This window comes from Podarcis vaucheri (assembly GCF_965113315.1).
Source record: "Podarcis vaucheri genome assembly, chromosome: 14".
NCBI lineage: Eukaryota > Metazoa > Chordata > Lepidosauria > Squamata > Lacertidae > Podarcis > Podarcis vaucheri.
This window is the reverse complement of record NC_138752.1, coordinates 20,918,016-20,937,010: the sequence shown is the minus strand read 5'-3', so window position 1 is coordinate 20,937,010 and position 18,995 is coordinate 20,918,016. Positions and strand designations below refer to the sequence as shown.

The window sequence follows — 18,995 nt, the reverse complement described above, 5'->3', positions numbered from 1 at the left end:
CAATTAAAAGATAATTAATGAGAAAATAAACAGAGAGGAAAGAACCATTAGCTTGAGACCTGAGAAACACGGTTACAACAAACAGAATATTAAATTCATATTTGCTAATGTTTACAAATGAGCACTCCACACACTTATGTTCCACTTACCTACCAGCCTTTTTATTTAATTAAAATAAAAAAGGTTGATTATAAAGACAATTTCCATTGTCTTAAGGAGCTGAATCGAGCTGGGGAATCTGCATATATATTTTTCATCATCCCTTCGTTGGGTTGGGCTCAGCTGGGCAAGGACAAGAAGAAAATTCTCAGACCTTCACAGATGATGCTTGAGTGGGTCCGATGTTTTGGGGGCATTTGTGTGTGTGTTGTCTGAATGGCAACTAGGGGAGAGGAAGTTGGTGAGTGTCTTTAGAACATCCCACTCTGCTCAAGCCATGGACCACAGTGATCACTGCACCAAGCCCAAGGCAAGTTTCTACGAACTAAAAGTCTCCAACAATTGCTTTATACTAAACAAAACCATGGTAGCTCAGTGGTAGAGCATCTGCTTCACATACAGAAGGTCCCTGGTTCAATCCTCAGTATTCCCAGGTAGGGCTGGGAGTGACTCACTGTTTGAAACCCTCAAGAGCATCCCAACAGTCTTTGAAACATGTTGTTTAAGGAACTCGAGGCATCTAAAGAGCTAAGGTGGGAATTTAGCATTGCCAGATTCCACCCTCTCCCAAGCCCCCATTGCTTTTGTTATCTGCAGGTATGAGCAGGTGTCCATGCTTATTCTTTTCCTGCTGCCAAAAAAGCTTCACTTGCAGATTTTTTTGTTCAAGTTGATATAGGAGCAAGGGAAGCCCTTTTCTGTGATCAGCTAGTTGTCCAGCCAGAACTGCAAGAGAAAAACACACACAACATAGACAATTCAGGCTGCCCAGCTAGTACAAGGCAGAGAACTGGCTCATGCATTTATGGCTATCATTTGACTCCTCCTCTACACTGGGTTATTGAACGCTTGGTGGCTGGGGATGATTGACATATGCACATTATGATACTGTGTATTTGCATTGTGATTGGGCTGGCCTTGCCTGTTAGGCTCCAGGATCAGCTTAAGCTGCTGGTGAATGTTTTCCTAAGCAAACTATGGGGATGAAGCAGGAGATTTGCCCAGCTTTGACCTGCCTGGATGAGAGAATCAAAGGCTTAAAATTAGGCTGGTCCTGTGTTCAACTTCACACAGGATATTTCTCTTATTTGAAGGGCTGTCTGGTACAAGTGCAGTTAAAATAATCCTAAGAAGAATAAGGGGAAGGGGCCTTGAAGTTGCCCAAACACAGTTAACAGCGTTTGGACAGAAGACTGAGAAGGCACATGGACCATTGCCTGATCACAGTCTTCTCCACTAGGGTGAGAGGCATTGCATTTCCATTTAAACTATTGCATCCATTTCAAAACAAATTAGCATATGCAAGTGATGGGCAAACCAGCATCCTCTTCCATCCTCTCTTTTGTGTGTGTATTGCATTTCCTCTTGTTTTGGCAATGTCCTCACAGTACTCTAGCCCAATGATTGCCATTAATTTGATTTTGAATTGATTTTAGAATGAATTGATTTTAGAATGCTGTGTTACTTTTATTGTTGTTTTATTGTTGTCTGCCGCTCTGGAGAGGGCAGGATATAAATAAAATTTATTATTTATTATTATAGCATTTATTCTGTTTCTCTTGAACGACACCTTGAGCATGCCTTTGCAGTGTGTTTGTAAGAGGATCCATGTCAATGTGCCTGGATGCATGTTGTTTTGTCAGAAAGTAATGCAAAAAACAAAATTGCACATGGATCTGTGTGTGTTTCTTCCAAGCAGTGAGTTAGAGTCTTTTACCGTCAGCCAACAATATTAGCTGCAGGCTAATAATAATAATAATAGAGCATCAGGTAATCTACCAACCAATGATAATGAAATGTGAAAGCAAACAAGCACAATTCATCTGTGAAAAGAATCCTGTTCCCTCTTGGAACCATAGGTGGCGATATTTGCTCAGGTAAAGAAAGAAGGTGTATATCAGAGCTGAAGTCACCCCCTAATAGATATTGTAACCGTTTTCTCCAGAAGAACATTTAGTGTATAAAGTCCAGCAGTTTTGCACAAAGTATTTATTTGTGTGTGTATCTATTAAATTAGAGGCAGATACACAGAGATTTGGGGAGGACGCAGCTGATCTCTAGTTGCAATTCACAAGAAAATCAGAATAGCTCCATATCATGAATCCATATTAGGTACTCTCCACCTTACTAATAATTTAAGAAAATCCCTATTGGATCAGACCCACAGCCCATCTAGTCCAGCATGGAAATGGCAACCAGACCATTCTCATCAACCTCAGCCGGTGTGGCTACCAGGTTGGCTCGGCTGGTCTAGGGGCATTCTGAGTGACACTAGCAGGCATTTGCATGCCTTGGGGAATGGTTCCTGTGTTTGCTTTTCATCCAGTGGGGGCTCGGACTGGACACCTGTTAAGCTGGTTTGTGTGTGGCAGGGGAGGACCAAGGCAAAGCAGAGTCTCCTGGTTTCTCAGACCAGCAAGAAAGCCCAACTCAGAAGCCTTCTAAAGTTGCTTTGCTGTGTTCCGGAATGTTGAGGGTCAGTGTGACGCAATGATTTAGAGCGCCGACGTTTTTACTGATATTGTAATCTTGTGTGTCGTGTGCCTCTACTCTTATGAAGTGCAGATTATAAATACTTGAATGCGCATTAACCTCTTCCACACACAAAAAGCCTTGAAATGACTTACAAAACTACGTAAGATACAAAGGCCTTTGCAATACATTTAAAACCAAATACATAAAGGCTTTCACAATTCTGGGACCATCCATGGAAAATCAGGACACTTGGAGGTTATGTGGCTGTGTAAAGTGGTAGCATTGTGTTTTAAAGGTTTGCTGTTAATGTGGCTTTGGTGCATATGCCCTTCTCAGTGCCTGCCCCCCATGAAGGTTTGTGACCTTTTTGGTAATGGCGTTGTGGAACACCTTACCCCATGCAGTGCGTCTAGGCCTCTACTTCTGATGATTGGGTTAAGACTTTCAAAATTCTTCCTGGAGAGCTTTGCTTTTCCAAGCAGATGAATTCTGTCCCCCCCCCACCCCCTTTCCTGAACCTTCCTCTATTTTATACTGCATTACATGATCGGTCCTGTTGTTTTATGAAGAATTGTGATATTTTAATTGCTGAAAGCTGACCTGAGTAATGTATTGCATTAGAAGGGAGAGATATAAATCCTTGAATGAATGAATGAATGAATGAATGAATGAATGAATGAATTCAGGGCATTTGACATATGGACAGCTTTAATGATAGTGCTGTCACAGTTTCTTAGTCTGGGCTTTGTGTGTGTGTGTGTGTGCTCGCTTGCGCGTGCACACACACATACACATGTGCTTACAATGGTTATTCTAATGATATTGTGTATTGTTTAAATTTGTTTTATTGCATCATATATATAATAAATTGTGCATATATGTGTATATGTATGTTGGGGTGTGTGTGTACAGAATATAAAGCTATATACAAGTCCAATAAATCCAATCACATCAATCATATAATTTATGGTATTTTCCCTATATGTTTGAAGTGTTTCCTGTACATTATCTCTTCAACTCTCAGAGATGTGTAAGAAAATGGTTTTTTTCCTGGTTAGTTATGCCATACATTTTCATTATTAAATGTTTAGTGCATCCCATTACTCTTTTATTCTGCTCCTACTAATTCAGAACCAGATAATTGGTTTATGTAACTTCCATTCAGTGTTATTTTCCAACGATTTCAGTGGGAGATCTAGCCTGTCTTCTGTTGCTTGCGATTTATTTTCATCCTGCTGGCATGAATTTTTAAAGCATTATGCTCCTCACCCAGATCTACCAAATTTCAGATAGATAGGACAAAAGCTCCCTATTTAGAAGCAATTAAAAAGGTCCCCCCATCACAGCCTAATTGCTCTTTTCCTTCTCCTCTCTGTAACCTTTCTTGTGGCCTGTACAGGCTGTTCCAGCAGTGCTATTGAAACACATTTGGGACTCCTTCATTTGAATTCCCATTCATTCCTATAAATAAAATGACTGAAGCCAATGGAGCTCCTTTGTTTTTGTATCTCATTCGTTTTTAAAACGATTGCAAATTTTTAGCAATTCTTACAGCAGGGGGATCAGTCAGCAACGTGAAGCCTCTGGACCAAAACTGGTTTCTTGAATGCTGCTGCCTGTTTCTTTAGTTGTCAGTCTGAAACTGAAAAGAGATATGTAGAATGGAGTACCTGGGAAGAAGTATTTACTGGCAGGCTACTCGGCTAGCTGTATGTGGAAAGCGGGGGCAGGACCGAGATATCGTCATGCCCAGAGTAGTCATCCAGGAAAACCAGTTGCTGAACAGAGGGTTGCAACAATCCTGCAACAACCAATACAGATGGACAAAGACTGAGGTCAAGAGATACTGGTTTGCATAAGGACATCCAATGGGTTCATCACGGAGATGAGAGAAGAATATTGGAAGCTGCCTTATATCAAGTCAGATCATTAGTCCACCACGTTCAGTATTGCCTACACTGGCAGTAAGTCACCCTGCAGGTTTTAAGACAGGGGACATTCCCAGCTCTACCTGAAGAAGCTGGGGATTGAACCTAGGACCTCTACAAGCCAAGAAGATGTTCTACCACTGAGCTATGACCAGTTCCCAGATTTAAACTTGGGGGGTATCCCAGATGACACCACATTCCCTTAACCACTTCATCACAGGTTTCATACATGCACTGTCGTAGACAGTGTGGTGTTGTGGCTAACTAGAACCTAGGAGAGCAGGTCCAAATCCCCACTCAGCCATGATGTGACCTTGGACCAGTCACTGTCTCTTAGCTTAACCTACCTTACAGGGTTGTTGTGAGGATAAACTGGAGGAGAGGGGAAGAAGCCACAGGTGCTATTTGGAGCTGCTTGGAGGGGGAAAAGTGGATGGAAAGGTAGATAAAATGTGGTAGGTTTATCCAACGATGAACACATTTAAAGGATTATAGATTTATTGTGTGTGTGTATGTGTTGCAGACCCTGCCAAAGATCTTGGACAAAGTAGCTCCTGTATTTCTCATGAGCAGCTGCAGCTTCCTGGTAGAGAAGTCACGTGACTCGACAGCCCGCGTGGTGGTTTGGCGGGAAATAGGAGTGCAGAGGAGCTACACCATGGAAAGCACTTACTGCGGATGCAGCCATGGCCTCTACAAGGTACTGTGATGCTTGCTTGGAAAACAAATTTTGTGTGCACCTCTTTTATCCTTCTTTATATACTATCCATACAGGTGCCTTTCTTTCTTTCTTTCTTTCTTTCTTTCTTTCTTTCTTTCTTTCTTTCTTTCTTTCTTTCAAAAAGACCCACACAAAATCACAATCCAATCCCAACTACTTGTAGCCAATGTGATGTTGTCATCAAGACCATATAGCTTTGAACAGCTAAGGCTTCCCCACATCTTGGAAAGTGTAGTTTGTTAGCAGTGCTGAGGGTTTTTAGGAGATCTCTGTTCCCTTCACAGAACTACAATCACTCTTCACAGGGGACTCTGGGAATTGTAACTTTGTGAGGGGAATAAAGGTCTTCTAACAACTCAAAACACCCTTAAGGAACTACAGTTCCCAGGACTTTGAACTTTGGGAAGCCATGACTGATTAAAGTGTTATGACACTGCAGATGGGTTCGGCTGTATATGTGTATCTCAGATCAGCAGCTAAAAAGAGAAGCTGAGGAATGACCTAAAACATTTTGATTGCTGAAGGAGAAATTCCAAATGGTGCTTCCACCCCATGATGAAAAATACAAGCATGAACTAAATTATGGAGTGATTGTTACTCTTTAACTTCTGTGTTTTTTGCCTGAGATGGTAGGGCTGAGCCCTGAAAAAGACTTGGTTGTTTGCTTGAGGAACTGGGCATAGATCTTGCGTGCAGGAGAAAAAGAATTGGGGCCAAAGAATAAATGTTTCGTTGGTTATATTAACAAGGAGCACTTGTAATTTAATTAAAACCAAATCTCCAACCTTCAGAAGGGCAAACATTAGCTCTTGCAAACATTTCCAGCTCATTCTTCTGATTAAATTACATGGAGGCTCGTTCTGCTAGGATATATTGGACAGAAGTTTTCATAGTACACAATGGGCTGTGGGGTTCGGATTGCCACATCTGATCTCACCCGCCTGCCAGAAAAATTATTAGGCCAAACAGCTGTGTGTTTCTTTGGCTTGATTCATTCCACTTATATCCTGCTCTTCTTCCAAAGAACTTTGAGCAGCTAACATTTTGTGGCCACTCCATCTAGGCAGCTTATAATTATACTGTGTTTATTGGTGCTTCAGTGGGAATGTAAGGTAAAGTGGCCTGTGAAAAAGCTGAGCAGGGGGAAGAATTTTGGTGAACCTTTGATGGAGGGATTTGGTGGTGCGTGGGTTGTGATTACCACACTGAGTGTATGTGGTGGCATGAGTATGGATGTAAGAGGGAAACATTTTCCATTCCCTCCTGTATTCAGCAGCGCTGTTTCCATTCACTGCAGTTCATCTGCCAAAAGCTATGTTCTTTGTCTGACTATCTGCTGTGGCAAAATTGCACAACTTATGTAATTAATTGCACAAATTATGTAAGCTATGTTGTCATTATATTTTTCCACTATGTTCATTTCATTGCAAAGGAAACACGGTGCAAACAGGGGAAAACTGTAGTATCATTTGCAAACTGAAAGCAACAACAACAGAGGATACTGATTGTATTTACTGGATTGATTTTTGTTCTGAAGGTGGGATGAATTAGTGAGCATTGGCACTTTCAGATCCTGTTTCTGTTTTCATTGGAATTTTCTAACATCCTTAAGGGTGGGGCTTTTTTCACAAAGGCCTCAGTCACTGGCAGAGCTTCCTACAGTGATCATATCTCCTGATGTAGATCTTCACTTGCCCCTTCTTCCCTGGCTGGGTGGTAGGGGAGCACAATTTGTGGTTTGCCTCAGGTGCCAAAATGTCTTGGGTCAGCCCTGGAGGTTTTTTGTTTGTTTGTTTGTTTGTGTGTGTATGTGTGTGACTTTTACATGGATAGAACATGAGCAAGAGTCACATCCATTGCTCTTACCATGTTTGCTTTTAGACGTGTCCAAAGCTGGCATGTGGCTTCTGGAAGGTTGTCCACAAAGAAGTGGAGCCCTCAGGCTAAAAAAGTTTCCTCAGCCCCGTCAGAGGCCTTCGGTTCATTTGCTGTTCTGTTGTGAGTTCAGCAAGTTCTTTGGGAATTCAACAGGTTCAGCCAGGCTGCCAGCCTGAATCATGGAAGTGCCCCCATTATGGGTCACACAGTGTAATAATGGAGGTACTAAAAACACAGGTTGGGCTATGAGTTTCAGACAGGCATCACCAACCTGGTGCCCTTCAAGTGCTGTCTGTCTGCTTTTTAAGAATCAAAAGGAAGTATTTCTCCCTATCTTAGTGCTGGTATGTGTGTGTGTGTGTGTGTGTGTGTGTGTGTGTGTGTAAATACTGCCTTTTAGTCTTACAGAGCAGGCAGATCACTGATCTTAGCGCTGTGGTACTTATCACTAAGGTGGAAAAAAAGATCCTACTGTCTTCTTGCTCTTTGAAGATTTTCTTGAAATAGAAGAGGTCTTCATTTCCTAACTGGATCAGGAGTAGGACAGAGGGGGTCCCTGACAGGCAACTTCCGGTGGCTTGGGAGGCTGGAAGTAGCCTCTGGGTTGCCCACCCCTGCTTTAAGTACTCCTACTGGCCCTCCACAATGAACAATTTGAAGGCACTCTGATGCAATTCCATCCCCTGAAGATCAGCAGATCTGAGCCTCATCAGTGTTTGGGTGAGGAATTGCTTGGGAACCTAAGAGATTGCTCTGAGTTCCTTGGAGGAAGAAACACAGCGATGCAACACCATTATTTATCTCTACAAGGCATGTTCATTGGATGCAGCAGATAAATAGATGGATGATTATTTAGCAATCAAATTTATGATCAGAGTCAAGGGACCATGAAGCTCATTACAAACTCCATAGAGTTGTCACTCCACGCATCAGTGAAGCGTAGCAAGGAGGAAACAAGCAGCTGTTCTAAGCACACACAGAATTCCAGGACAACCGTGTGGGACAGAAAACACAGGAGTATATATTAAGGGAATATCAGGGAGGGAAATGGATTTGCTCTGCTTGGCTGGAACATACTAAACACATCCCACTGGTGAGAAAATGGACAGCCATTTCCAAACCAACAGCTGGAGTATATGGGTGGATGTTGCAAAAGGCTGTTTCTCAATGACCAAGAACAAAAACATGAAGGGCCAGAAGTAAAGGTGGGTTTAAGGAAGCTAATTCTCTCTTTTTATGTTGCTCCAACATTGTGGGCCAAAAGAGCTTATTAGTGCAAATTGTGAGAACATGAGTAGCTCTGACCTTTATGCCCAACCTCCAATCTCCTTCCTAAGCCAAGGGCAGGCTCAAAACATTTTGATGCAGGAAATCTGGTTGGTGCCCCCACCATATAAAGGATGTAGAAAGGCCTTGTTTTGCATTCTGTCCTGCGTTCTGCTTTGCATTCTGTCCTGCATACAGCTTGCAGCTCTGTTTCCATTCCACAGTTTGTCTTCAGTCAAAAAACTATGTTATTTGTCTTGCTGTCCACTGTGACAAAAGTATGTGACTTATGTAATGTACACAATTAATTAACTAAATTAGGTTGTCATTACATGATTCCACCCCATTCATTTCAGCACAAATGGGGGAGGGGAAGTAATGTACTGTACCATTTTGTGGACTGAAAGAAAAAATAACAGCAAATACTGATAATTTTTGCTGGGTCAACGTGGGACAAATAAATTAACATTGGCAATTTCTGCTCCATTTTCACCAGACTTCTCTGACATTCCTGCACCACACACACACACACACACACACACACACACACACACTTGATCAGAAGGCAATTCTCTAGCTATAACATCATTGAAATGGGAAGAAAGCCTATTCATTTCCATGAGGCTTATGGCTGTGGATTCTCTAGTGAATTTGTTTGCTTATTTATTTATTTATTTATACTTTCAATTTCTGTCTCCCCAGTTCCTCTCAAAGGAAACCAGGGTGTCAAAGAACAAAAGAGAAGAACAATGGATTCTCTTGCCCAAAAGTATGCTGTGCTTTTTCTCCCAACTCTGCTATCCCTCAAGGCACTTGGAATCTGTAATCTGAGGCTGCTGCTTTTCCATGCCTTATGCTAGAGTCCTATGTTTATTGTGACCCATAGGTTACATCAAATGTTTATGCATTCTGTGCCACTCTGATCCTTTTGTCAGTCCTGTGATGGAACTATGACCCTTCAGGAGGAAAACCTCCAGAGACATAGCTCCTGCTAAAGTCAGACACAGCTATATAGGAAAGTTTGCACTAAGTGATGTGAGAGAGGCAAGTTTGCTTGCAGTAAGCAGTGCACTAAGCCGGTAATGAAGCTTGCACTAAGCTGGACTCTGCAATGTAATAAAGCTTGCACCATGGCCAACTATTCAGTTGGGAGCTGCATGACTAACATGAGGAAACCTTGCTGTTCCTCCAGTTCAAAGTGGCTGTTTATTAGCTAAGGAACATAGGGAGCTGCCAGGTCAAAGCATTGGTCCATGTAGCTTAGTATTGTCTATCCCAGGACAGGAATACTGTACAGTGGTACCTTGGGTTACAGACACTTCAGGTTACAGATGCTTCAGGTTACAGACCCCACTAACCCAGAAATAGTACCTCGGGTTAAGAACTTTGTTTCAGGATGAGAACAGAAATCACGCGGCAGCGGCGCGGCGGCAGCGAGAGGCCCCATTAGCTAAAGTGGTACCTCAGGTTAAGAACAGTTTCAGGTTAAGAACGGACCCCCAGAACAAGTTCTTAATCCAAAGTACCACTGTAGTGGACTTGTGGACCTCCAGAAGTTGTTCGGCTACAACTGCTATCATCCCTGACCATTGCTGGCTGGGGCTGATGAGAGTTGGGAGTCCATTAACATATAGAGGACCAGAGGTTCCCTATCTCTTCTAGTCCACAGCAAGGAGAGTCAAGCCTCTTTTCAAGCACAAAGCTCACTGGGTGACTGTGGGCTGGTCACCTCCTTCAGCCCAGCATACCTCACCGGACTGCTATGGTGGTAAAATGGATTGGGTGGGTGGGTGGGGGAAACCATTTATGCCACCACTCTGAGCTCTGTATAAGAAGGGTGGAATACAGAAGTGTAGAAAATCCTCATTTGACCTCATGTTTGAGTCACTATCATCATGACTGGCTCTCTGAAAAAAGCTTCAAATTCAAAGGATATGACTTTCAAAAGGCTCAGCCTCCTTTTGCATTTATGTAGCTCTGTCTGTATTTTCACTGGCATGGGCTAGAATGGACCACCATTACCCAACGGATAGCCTTTGCTGTTCTGTAGAATATCAGGAATATATCCACACTTATTTTCATTCTTCCAAGAACCCCAGAACCTAATGGCCCATCTAGTCCAGCGCTGTGTTGCCTCCCTGGCCAACAGGATATCCATGAGAAGCCTACAAGCAGGATATGAGTGGATATGATGTGATTTCCAGGAACTGGTGTTCAGGGGCATACTGCCTCCAACAGTGAAGGCAGAACCTAGTCATAATGGCTAGTAGCCACTGATAGCCGTACACTCCATCAATGTGGAGGGCCAGTTCATGGCATAACTGTTTCCAGATGCAGGATGGATCAGAAATCCTGTCCTAGCAACATGGTTTTCTCTTGCATTCCTATGGTGTGCATAACATCATATGGTGTGTCCTGAGCTTCAAATTCTGTTGAAAGGTTTCATGTCTAGTCCTGACCTGGTGTCAGACACTGGGTACTCAGGGAACAAACCAGGCACTCCATAGGTCTAGGACTTTGCGTAGCAGGTTCCAGTACTCCTGGTTCCATTAGAAGAGAAGAGTTTGGATTTGATATCCCACTTTATCACTACCCTAAGGAGTCTCAAAGCGGCTAACAACCTCCTTTCCCCTCCTCCCCCACAACAAACACTCTGTGAGGTGAGGCTGAGAGACTTCAGAGAAGTGTGAATGGCCCAAGGTCACCCAATAGCTGCATGTGGAGGAGCAGGGAATCAAACCCGGTTCACCAGATTATGAGTCCACTGCTCTTAACCACTACACCACATCAGGAGAGCCTCACAGTCAATGGCCCTTGTAGCCCAGCATCCTGTTCCCATGTTGACCAACCAGATGCTTCTGGGAAGTCCACAAGCAGCAATAATTGTCCACTTGTGTTTTCCAGCAGCTGATATTCAGAGGCGTACTGCCTCTTGAGAGTGAAGGCAAGGCAAGGTTGCATGAACCCCAGAGGGTGCCCCAGCAATTCTACATGAGAGACACCATTTAGAAAGAGAGGGAAGGAAATCCTGCCCTTTTTTGTTCAGGTCCATAAGGAAGCAGATGAATTATAAAGCAGCATAAAAATTTCCACTCGGAACATATTGCAAATGATTTCGGTATGTTGGAAAGCTCAGTCGCAGTTGGATCATGAGGTTATTATTGTAAGGTCATCTTTTCATTTCTCCCCTTTCCCTTTTTTTTTGTTTTTTTGTTTAGCATCACCATTTATCCAAAAGACGGAGGACACTTAAAACATGCCCAGGGGTGTATTTTCCCCTCTTCCGTCGTAAGAATATAAATATGTTTGCAGTTTCTCTGGTTCAGGCAGCTTTCAAGTAGTTCCAATCATTTCTCCCCCGTACACTAAGTCCCTGATTTGTTAGTCCCAGAATGAAATATCATTTCTTAACGCTGACATTTATGTTGGAGCTACATAAGAGAACATAAAGCTATTACCTTCCAATAATTGATATTTTAATGCCTTATAACTTACTAGTAAAATGCCCTCCAAATGGTGGAAATATGTATGAAAGTGTCACTGTAAAGATGGGTTGTAACAAAGGAGCCAGGAGATATGCTTATCCAAACCTCTGTTTCCCAGAACCCTTTCCCTGGGATCCTGTTCTCCCCACTCTCAATCCCTTGGAACTCCCACTTCTGCATCTGCTACTCCATGTCCTCCATTTTCTCCTAAGAATTCATAAGAAGAATAAGGACGCAAGAGGAGGCTGCTGGATCAGGCAGCAGCTCATCTAGTCCAGCATTCTGTTCTCACAGTGGCCAACCAGATGCCTATAAGAAATCCACAGGACCTGAGTGCACAACAGCACCTCTTCCCTCCCAGCGACTGGGATTTAGAGGCATGCGCTCTCCAACAGTGGAGACAGAACATATCCAGTGCAGTCTTTAGCATATGCGCCGCCGGGGTGCAAAGATCCGCCCAGCGCCTTCAAATTTAGTTTAGCCCCCAAATTAACTTTTATTATGATGTAAGAGTTAATTTTGCATGCACAGCGCCATTGAGAATGACAATTGCCATTGTTGAGTCTGATAAGCGCTGTTGTTGAGTCAAGCGCCGCTGTTGTGAATGACAAGCATCTTTGGTAAATGAGCGCACAAAGTCGAAAGTTCTTTAGTGAAACAGTAGGTATACCTTTCGGTAATACCTAGGTATATATGAATTTTGTTTTTCTAGCTTGATCAAAATTATTTATTATTTCATAACAGGTAGATAGCTTAGAGCTTAAGTGGCTTCAGCGGCGGGCACCTGGCACCCCCCAGAATTTGGCGCCTGGGTGCCCTACACCCCTTGCACCCCTGGGTTAAGACAGCCCTGAATATTAGTAAGATTAGTAGCTATAGAGAGCCTTCTCCTCCATGAATTTGTCTAATACTCTTTAAAAGTCATCCAAGTTGGTGGTCACCACTGCCTGTTGTAGACTGAATCCTGTCATTTAACTCAAATATTTCCCCCCAGTGCTGTGCTAGTTGTTGGTCTGTGCTGAATGCCCATATTCATCCTTTTGCTCCTGGAGCTACGTGGTGTGATGGGTATTGTTCCTTTGCTTATTTCAAAGAAGTTAGCTAGCTATGCAACCAGACGTGAGAATGGGGATTTGAGCACTAGCTGTTATAAATGCTAGAAATTAGTGCAATTCACCTATGCTTTTTCTCAGGAGAAGGGACAGTCAGGAGGCTCTGGATCCCCTCCAGAAATGAAAGGCTGCTGTTTCTCCAAAACATAACTTATTATCTCCTCTTATCCATCTCTCTGACAATTCCTTCTCAACACCAGCACTGACTATGCAGTTCAGGAGGAGACAGTGGTCAGACTCAAAAGCTTGGAGACCTGGTCCTTTAAACAGAAGAGCCAGGCTGGACCAATGCCAAGATTCATCTAATCCACATTCTGTTCCCACAGTCGCCATCCAGATGCCCATGCGAAGTCTGGAAGCAGGACATTTGCACAAGAGCATTTATTAATTACCGTATTTTTCGCTCTATAGGACGCACTTTTTCCCCTCCAAAAATTAAGGGGAAATGTGTGTGCATCCTATGGAGCAAATGCAGGCTCCTTGGCTTCAGCGATAGCAATGCGAAGCCTCCGAAGCTCAGAGGGAGCGCTCCCTCCGCGCTCCGGAGGCTTCGCATTGCTTTCGCTGAAGCCTGGAGAGCAAGAGGTCCTGCTATCCTGTCAGGTGGCTATCCTGAAGGGGAACTGAGCAGAGAGGGGGAGAATTCCCCCCCCCTGTTCTCCCCCTCCTATGGTCCGGTGCGTCCTATAAAGCGAAAAATACGGTAATTAATTTAATACAATTTGTATGCTGCTTGATTGTTAAAAACAAAACCTCGAAGCAGTTTGCATTCTGTTGGGGAAGGAGATGCTGTTTCTCCTCCCCACCCTGCCTCCTAACCACATGCTTAATTAAGTTTTTAAAAAATCACAATTTCACAATTAAACATATAGTTTTGAGGTGGATGCAGGTGGAAGAGACACATTCCACTTTGCATTTGGACCAATTCAGTTTCTGGTTTGGCTCAGTCTGATGCACAGCCCTACTATTTATGCTCTTCTTGCTCAGAGGTGTGGGACATTGTTGTCTAAAACTTCTCTGTTGTTAGTTGAAGGAAAAAAATAAATAGGTATATAGAAAGGAGAATTCCCTGGATGCCAAGATCCAGGTTTGGGGCAAATACTCTTTGGTGAGAGAACCCCAGCAGAGATTTAAAACCACAAAATATGCAGCAAAGTCGAGTGTGGAAATATAGGCTGTTAGGCTTCTAAAATATGCCCTTGTGAGTTCCAAAACTTCCCTCTTTCCATAGCATAGAAAAAGACCAGATGTTTTATATGTTAAAATTGGTTTACTTACAAACATGTCAGGGTCTGGTTCATGTGCTTTCCCATACAGCATTCAGAAAAAAAGTTGCACAGGCAGTAAAACTTGGCTTACTTACAGTCATAAAAGTTCTTAAAGTATTGGTATAGGAACTCAAGAGAGGCTTGTTAGAGCCATGTGGTCAGAACTGGAACAACTGGCACAGACAGCTCACATATTGAGCTTCTCTGGTAGACTAGGGTACAACTATATGACTGATATAGGTGAGGGGGAGTGACCTCACTAACCCTGGCAGGACAGCTCACTCTATGGTGTTAACCCCTTCAAGCATTAATTAGACGTAAGCATGTTGGTTATATGAGGCTGGTTATCCCATAGTTAGCATTTGGTGAATGTGCATGAGGATATTAATCCTCCCCTGCTTCGTTACTCAGTTTGTTTGTAATGCCATTTCACCTTGGTAAAACGGCAAAATGCCAGCTTTAATTCTCAAAACCCAAACACTGGCTTTACGAAGAAATTGACCAGCTTGCAAATATTGCTGCATCTGCTGAAAATAAACCACTATGGGACCAGCATTGACCCTGAAAGCTTCAATCTATTTATTGATGGTGGGCTTGATCCAGCAGAGCTTTGCAGTTAAAAAGAAGAAGTCAAAAACACTGCAGAGACCTGGCACCAAGTTACAGTGGTAGGGAATTGTATGTAAATACTTGAGAGCAAAATGCTGGGGGTGGGGAATACTGTGTGCTGATTGCTACTCAGGGAAGTGATGTGTAAAAAGCAACAAGGGAACATATGTGAAATACATATGTTCCTGGGTTGCTTTTCATGCCTGTCCTGGAAAGGCAAAGGACTGCTACCCATGCACTTCCAGAAAGGACTACAATATTTTTCTGTGTATAAGACACCCCCAATTATAAGATGACCCCTATTTTATTTTATTTTACCCAAAATTAAGAAATTAAGTTGTTTAGTTTTTTGGGGGGTGGGGTGGGGAGGTCACTTCCGCCAATCGCTCACCTGCCTGCCCACTGCTGCCGATCGCTTGACAGAGCCACTGCTGATTGAACACCTCACCACAGCCACCAATTGTCTGCCCACTCACCACCACCAACAGCCCACCTGCCCACTTGCCACAGCTGCCAATTGCCTGCCCAGCTCGCCACAGTTGCCAATCACCCACCTAATCGCTGCTGCCAATCTCCTGTTTGCTGTTGCCATTAATTGCACATCCTCCCTCTGCATTCACTATCCGTGTATAAGCCAACATCAATTTTTTGCCCATCTCTCTCTTTTTCTTTTTTTAGCAAAAAGCATCATTTTATACATGGAAAAATACGGTATTTGTAAAGCAAATGTGTTACTACTAGTAGGAATAATGAATCCCAACTTGGGAGAAAGGTGGGATATAAGTATATTAAATTAAACAAATCTACTCTATATTTTAGAAAGTGATTTGTTTGTTTCTTCTCTATAAGTTCCGACAGGTCTTGAGCTATTGTCACCAAACTTGGCAGAAGAGTTCCCAAGGTGGGGGCAGTGCTCTTTGGCAGTGCTTGTATGTTGGCCACCATTTTGAATCAAGATGGCAGACCGAAACATGGCTTTGGTGTGACATAGGTTTGGGTATCTCCCTACAGGCAAATATAAGAATCCTTCCAGCTGCTCACCTGCCAGGCAGCAAGCCAACAGACAAGCAAACAGTGCTATCTATGGCTGGAGAACCTGTGGACCTCCAGATGTTGCTGGATTCCAACTCCCTGCAGCTGCAGACAGAAGGGCCAATAGTCAGGGATGAAGGAAGTTCAACATCTGGAAGGCCACGGGTTCTCCATCACTTGTGTAGACAATGGTTTTTATGCTTATCCTAGGAAATAGGAACCACCAAGATGTAATGTGGCATCTTTGTTGGAGCAAGGCAGACAACTCTAGCTATGTTTTGCCCCCAAGGAAAGGACTGCCGTTGTATCTTTGCATCATTTGTGATCATCTTTGGGTATCAATGAATCCTAGGTGGTAATCCTAAGCAGTAAGGAGTAAGACAGTGGGACTTACTAGAGAGTAATGGACTAGCAATCCTGAGAACACTTCAGCCTGAAGAGCACTTCTTATGCAGTTCAAAACAGCTTCTTCCAATAGCTTCCTCTGCAGTGGGAAATAACACAAAAAGTGACTTCTTCCTCACCAAGGATATTGGGGTTTGCATTCTCAGCCTATATCCCCAGGAGGAAAAACGTGGGAGTGACTGCTGCTGCCTTTGCTGTCATTTCCCTCCACTATATGCTTTTTATTTGCCTTTGGGGAAGGGGCAGGAGATGGCAGCAGTGGATACCTGAAGGGAATAATTCAGGTGTTCAAAGCCAGCATTGGGGGGGGGGAACCCCTCAAGGCTTTTCAAGTGCTTGCATGGAATATCCAAAAAGCTGTGACCAGCTTTAGAGAGAATGGGAAGGTGATCAGTCATCCCTATGAGGGAGTAAATTCTGCAATCTGAGCCCCACTTAACCGGGAGTAAGCCACACTCAATTCAATATGATGTACTTTTTAGAGGTTGTGGATAGGATTGCTCTGTGTAAGTCCCGTTACGATAAGCAGGGCGTATTTCTGAATGACCAAGCATAGGGTCAAGCTGTGGGTCTACAAATCCTGTGCACTCTTATACACAAAGGAAATATGCCCCCTTGAACTTACAAGGATTGTGCTTCATAGGTTCTAGCCTACTTTCTCTCCAATAGCCTAGCCCCTGGTTGTCCTTGATAGTCTGTTCCTCCATACCTAGTTATTTGCATTCATACCAGATGTTCCCCCTTCACTTTCTTCTTCTTCCCTCTCTTAAAAATGCCCCTGAACCTTTCATTCCCCTTCCTAGACCAAATTCATCATGTGGTGACTCTTGCCGCTTGTGTATAGCTTGACTTTTGGTTCCAAGGGAAGGGAAAGTTGTCAATTTAGAATTCAAAAATTAGAATCCCATTTTTATTTTTTTGGGGTGGTGGTGGGGAGGATAGAGATTATGTCAAAAGTGTGAAAACGACACAGTTTGATGTTGGTGATATTCTAATAAGAACAAAGAGTGACCCCCCACACCCCTCCCTGGCTCATTTTAAAGTCATTTTGCTCCAAATTGCTGAAAATTAAATCGCAACACTCGGTTGATCTCTGCCGAGCTGCCCTGCCTGTGCATCTGATCAATGGAAATGCAATAAGCCAGCTGCCCTTAAGGAGCAGGAACACAAAACCAAAGAAACTATTGATCTCATGCAAGGTTTTATTCTACTGAAGGAAAAGGAAGAAAACTCTCTCCCCCACACACTCTGTTTGCTGTTCACCTCTGATTGAGTCATACAGCCAAGTGTTTCTCTGCTGAAAGAGGTGCTGAGGGCAGAGGCTAGAATGCCCTTACTCCCTCGGCTTGAAAGTGGCAAAAACAATCAGAAAGGAACCTGTTTGCAAGGGCAGGGAAATGGTCCTCCTGTCCCCATCTGCCCAAAGGCTGACGGCATGATGAGGTTGTTACCAAAGGCAACACCTGGTCTTCCTTACTGAAGTATTAGGGCAACAAATCTCTGAAGTCTCTTGTCTTCTGTCTTCCCTTTTGCTACCTGGAACTGTTTGCAGCAGGAGACACTTGGGTAGTGATGGCAGAACCACAGCCCCTTGTGATTGGTTTTTGGTATTTTTATAAGCCACCTCTGCCTTGGTTCATGCCCCATAAGGGCAAAAGCAGGGAGCCCTTTTTTGGTACAAGGTCCACTGTTCTTCCTGGTGTGTGAAATGGCAGAGGTGGCCAGAGGCAAAAGCGAATGGAGCAATATTTGGAAATTTTACCTTTGTGCAGAAGGCTTGTTTCTGGGAAGAAGAAATGCACAGTGGTTTTCCCCATGTTTTCGAAAATATAAAATCCAGCTGTTATCCAGATCTGTCACCATCCCAAGACTGCCTTACACCAGCTCAATTTTCCCTGTCTAGCTCTTTGGCATCCACTTTCCAAGGTCTCAGATAGAGGTCCATCAAGTTGCCTGTTCTTTGATCATTGTGTTGTTAATCAAATAATCTACTTAGCAGCATTTGTTTAGCTGGTCCCGATTGAACTTGGGACCTTTTGCATGCAAAACATGTTCTCTGCCACTGAGCTAAGAAATATGGGCCTTTGGTCAGATTCTGCAGAGGAGATGAAGTGTACCTTCATCATATATCATTTCCAACCAAGGGGAGAGTTTCTAGAGTACATTCCTCCCTCGCTTCTCAAGTACTCAATACTCATATCCATATTGCCGGCCAATTCCAGACCATTGCATTGTCCAATGCTCCCTTCCACTGTCAAATTGCCCTGTGGATCATTGAGCGTACCCTTGTATTAAGCAACCTTTTAGGATGCTGGAATGGAATTTTGCCCAGAGTCTCCAGGCCTTGAAGAAAGTGATTGACAACAAAGCACGTTTCAGATCAAGCTATGAACGGATTACTCCCAGCAACAGGTAACAACAAAAATGAGTTTAAAAATGATTACAGATACTACTCTGGCCTCTTTTGAAGTGGATTTTACTTGTGATATGGATTTCTCTTTAAAGAGAGCCTTTGGGAGAATGGAAAGGAGAGAGTTTCCTCTGCCCACTGTAATTTTTTCTAACTGGGGGAAGCTAAACAGATCTGATTTTCTCTTCAGCTTGGATTGAGACATGGAGATAGATAGATCTTAGAAACAATTGGTGCCAGTGATGGC

The 18,995-nt window shown here is 43.3% G+C and overlaps 1 protein-coding gene across 1 annotated transcript in view; it reads left to right on the top strand.

Moving 5' to 3' along the window:
• AGBL1 (AGBL carboxypeptidase 1) overlaps nucleotides 1-18,995 on the top strand; it is a 410,764-nt gene that overhangs the window by 222,681 nt on the left and 169,088 nt on the right. The window contains exon 21 of the mRNA XM_082198360.1: nucleotides 5,086-5,262. Within this exon, the coding sequence (XP_082054486.1) occupies nucleotides 5,086-5,262 (177 nt within the window). The remainder of the gene's footprint in view (nucleotides 1-5,085; nucleotides 5,263-18,995) is intronic.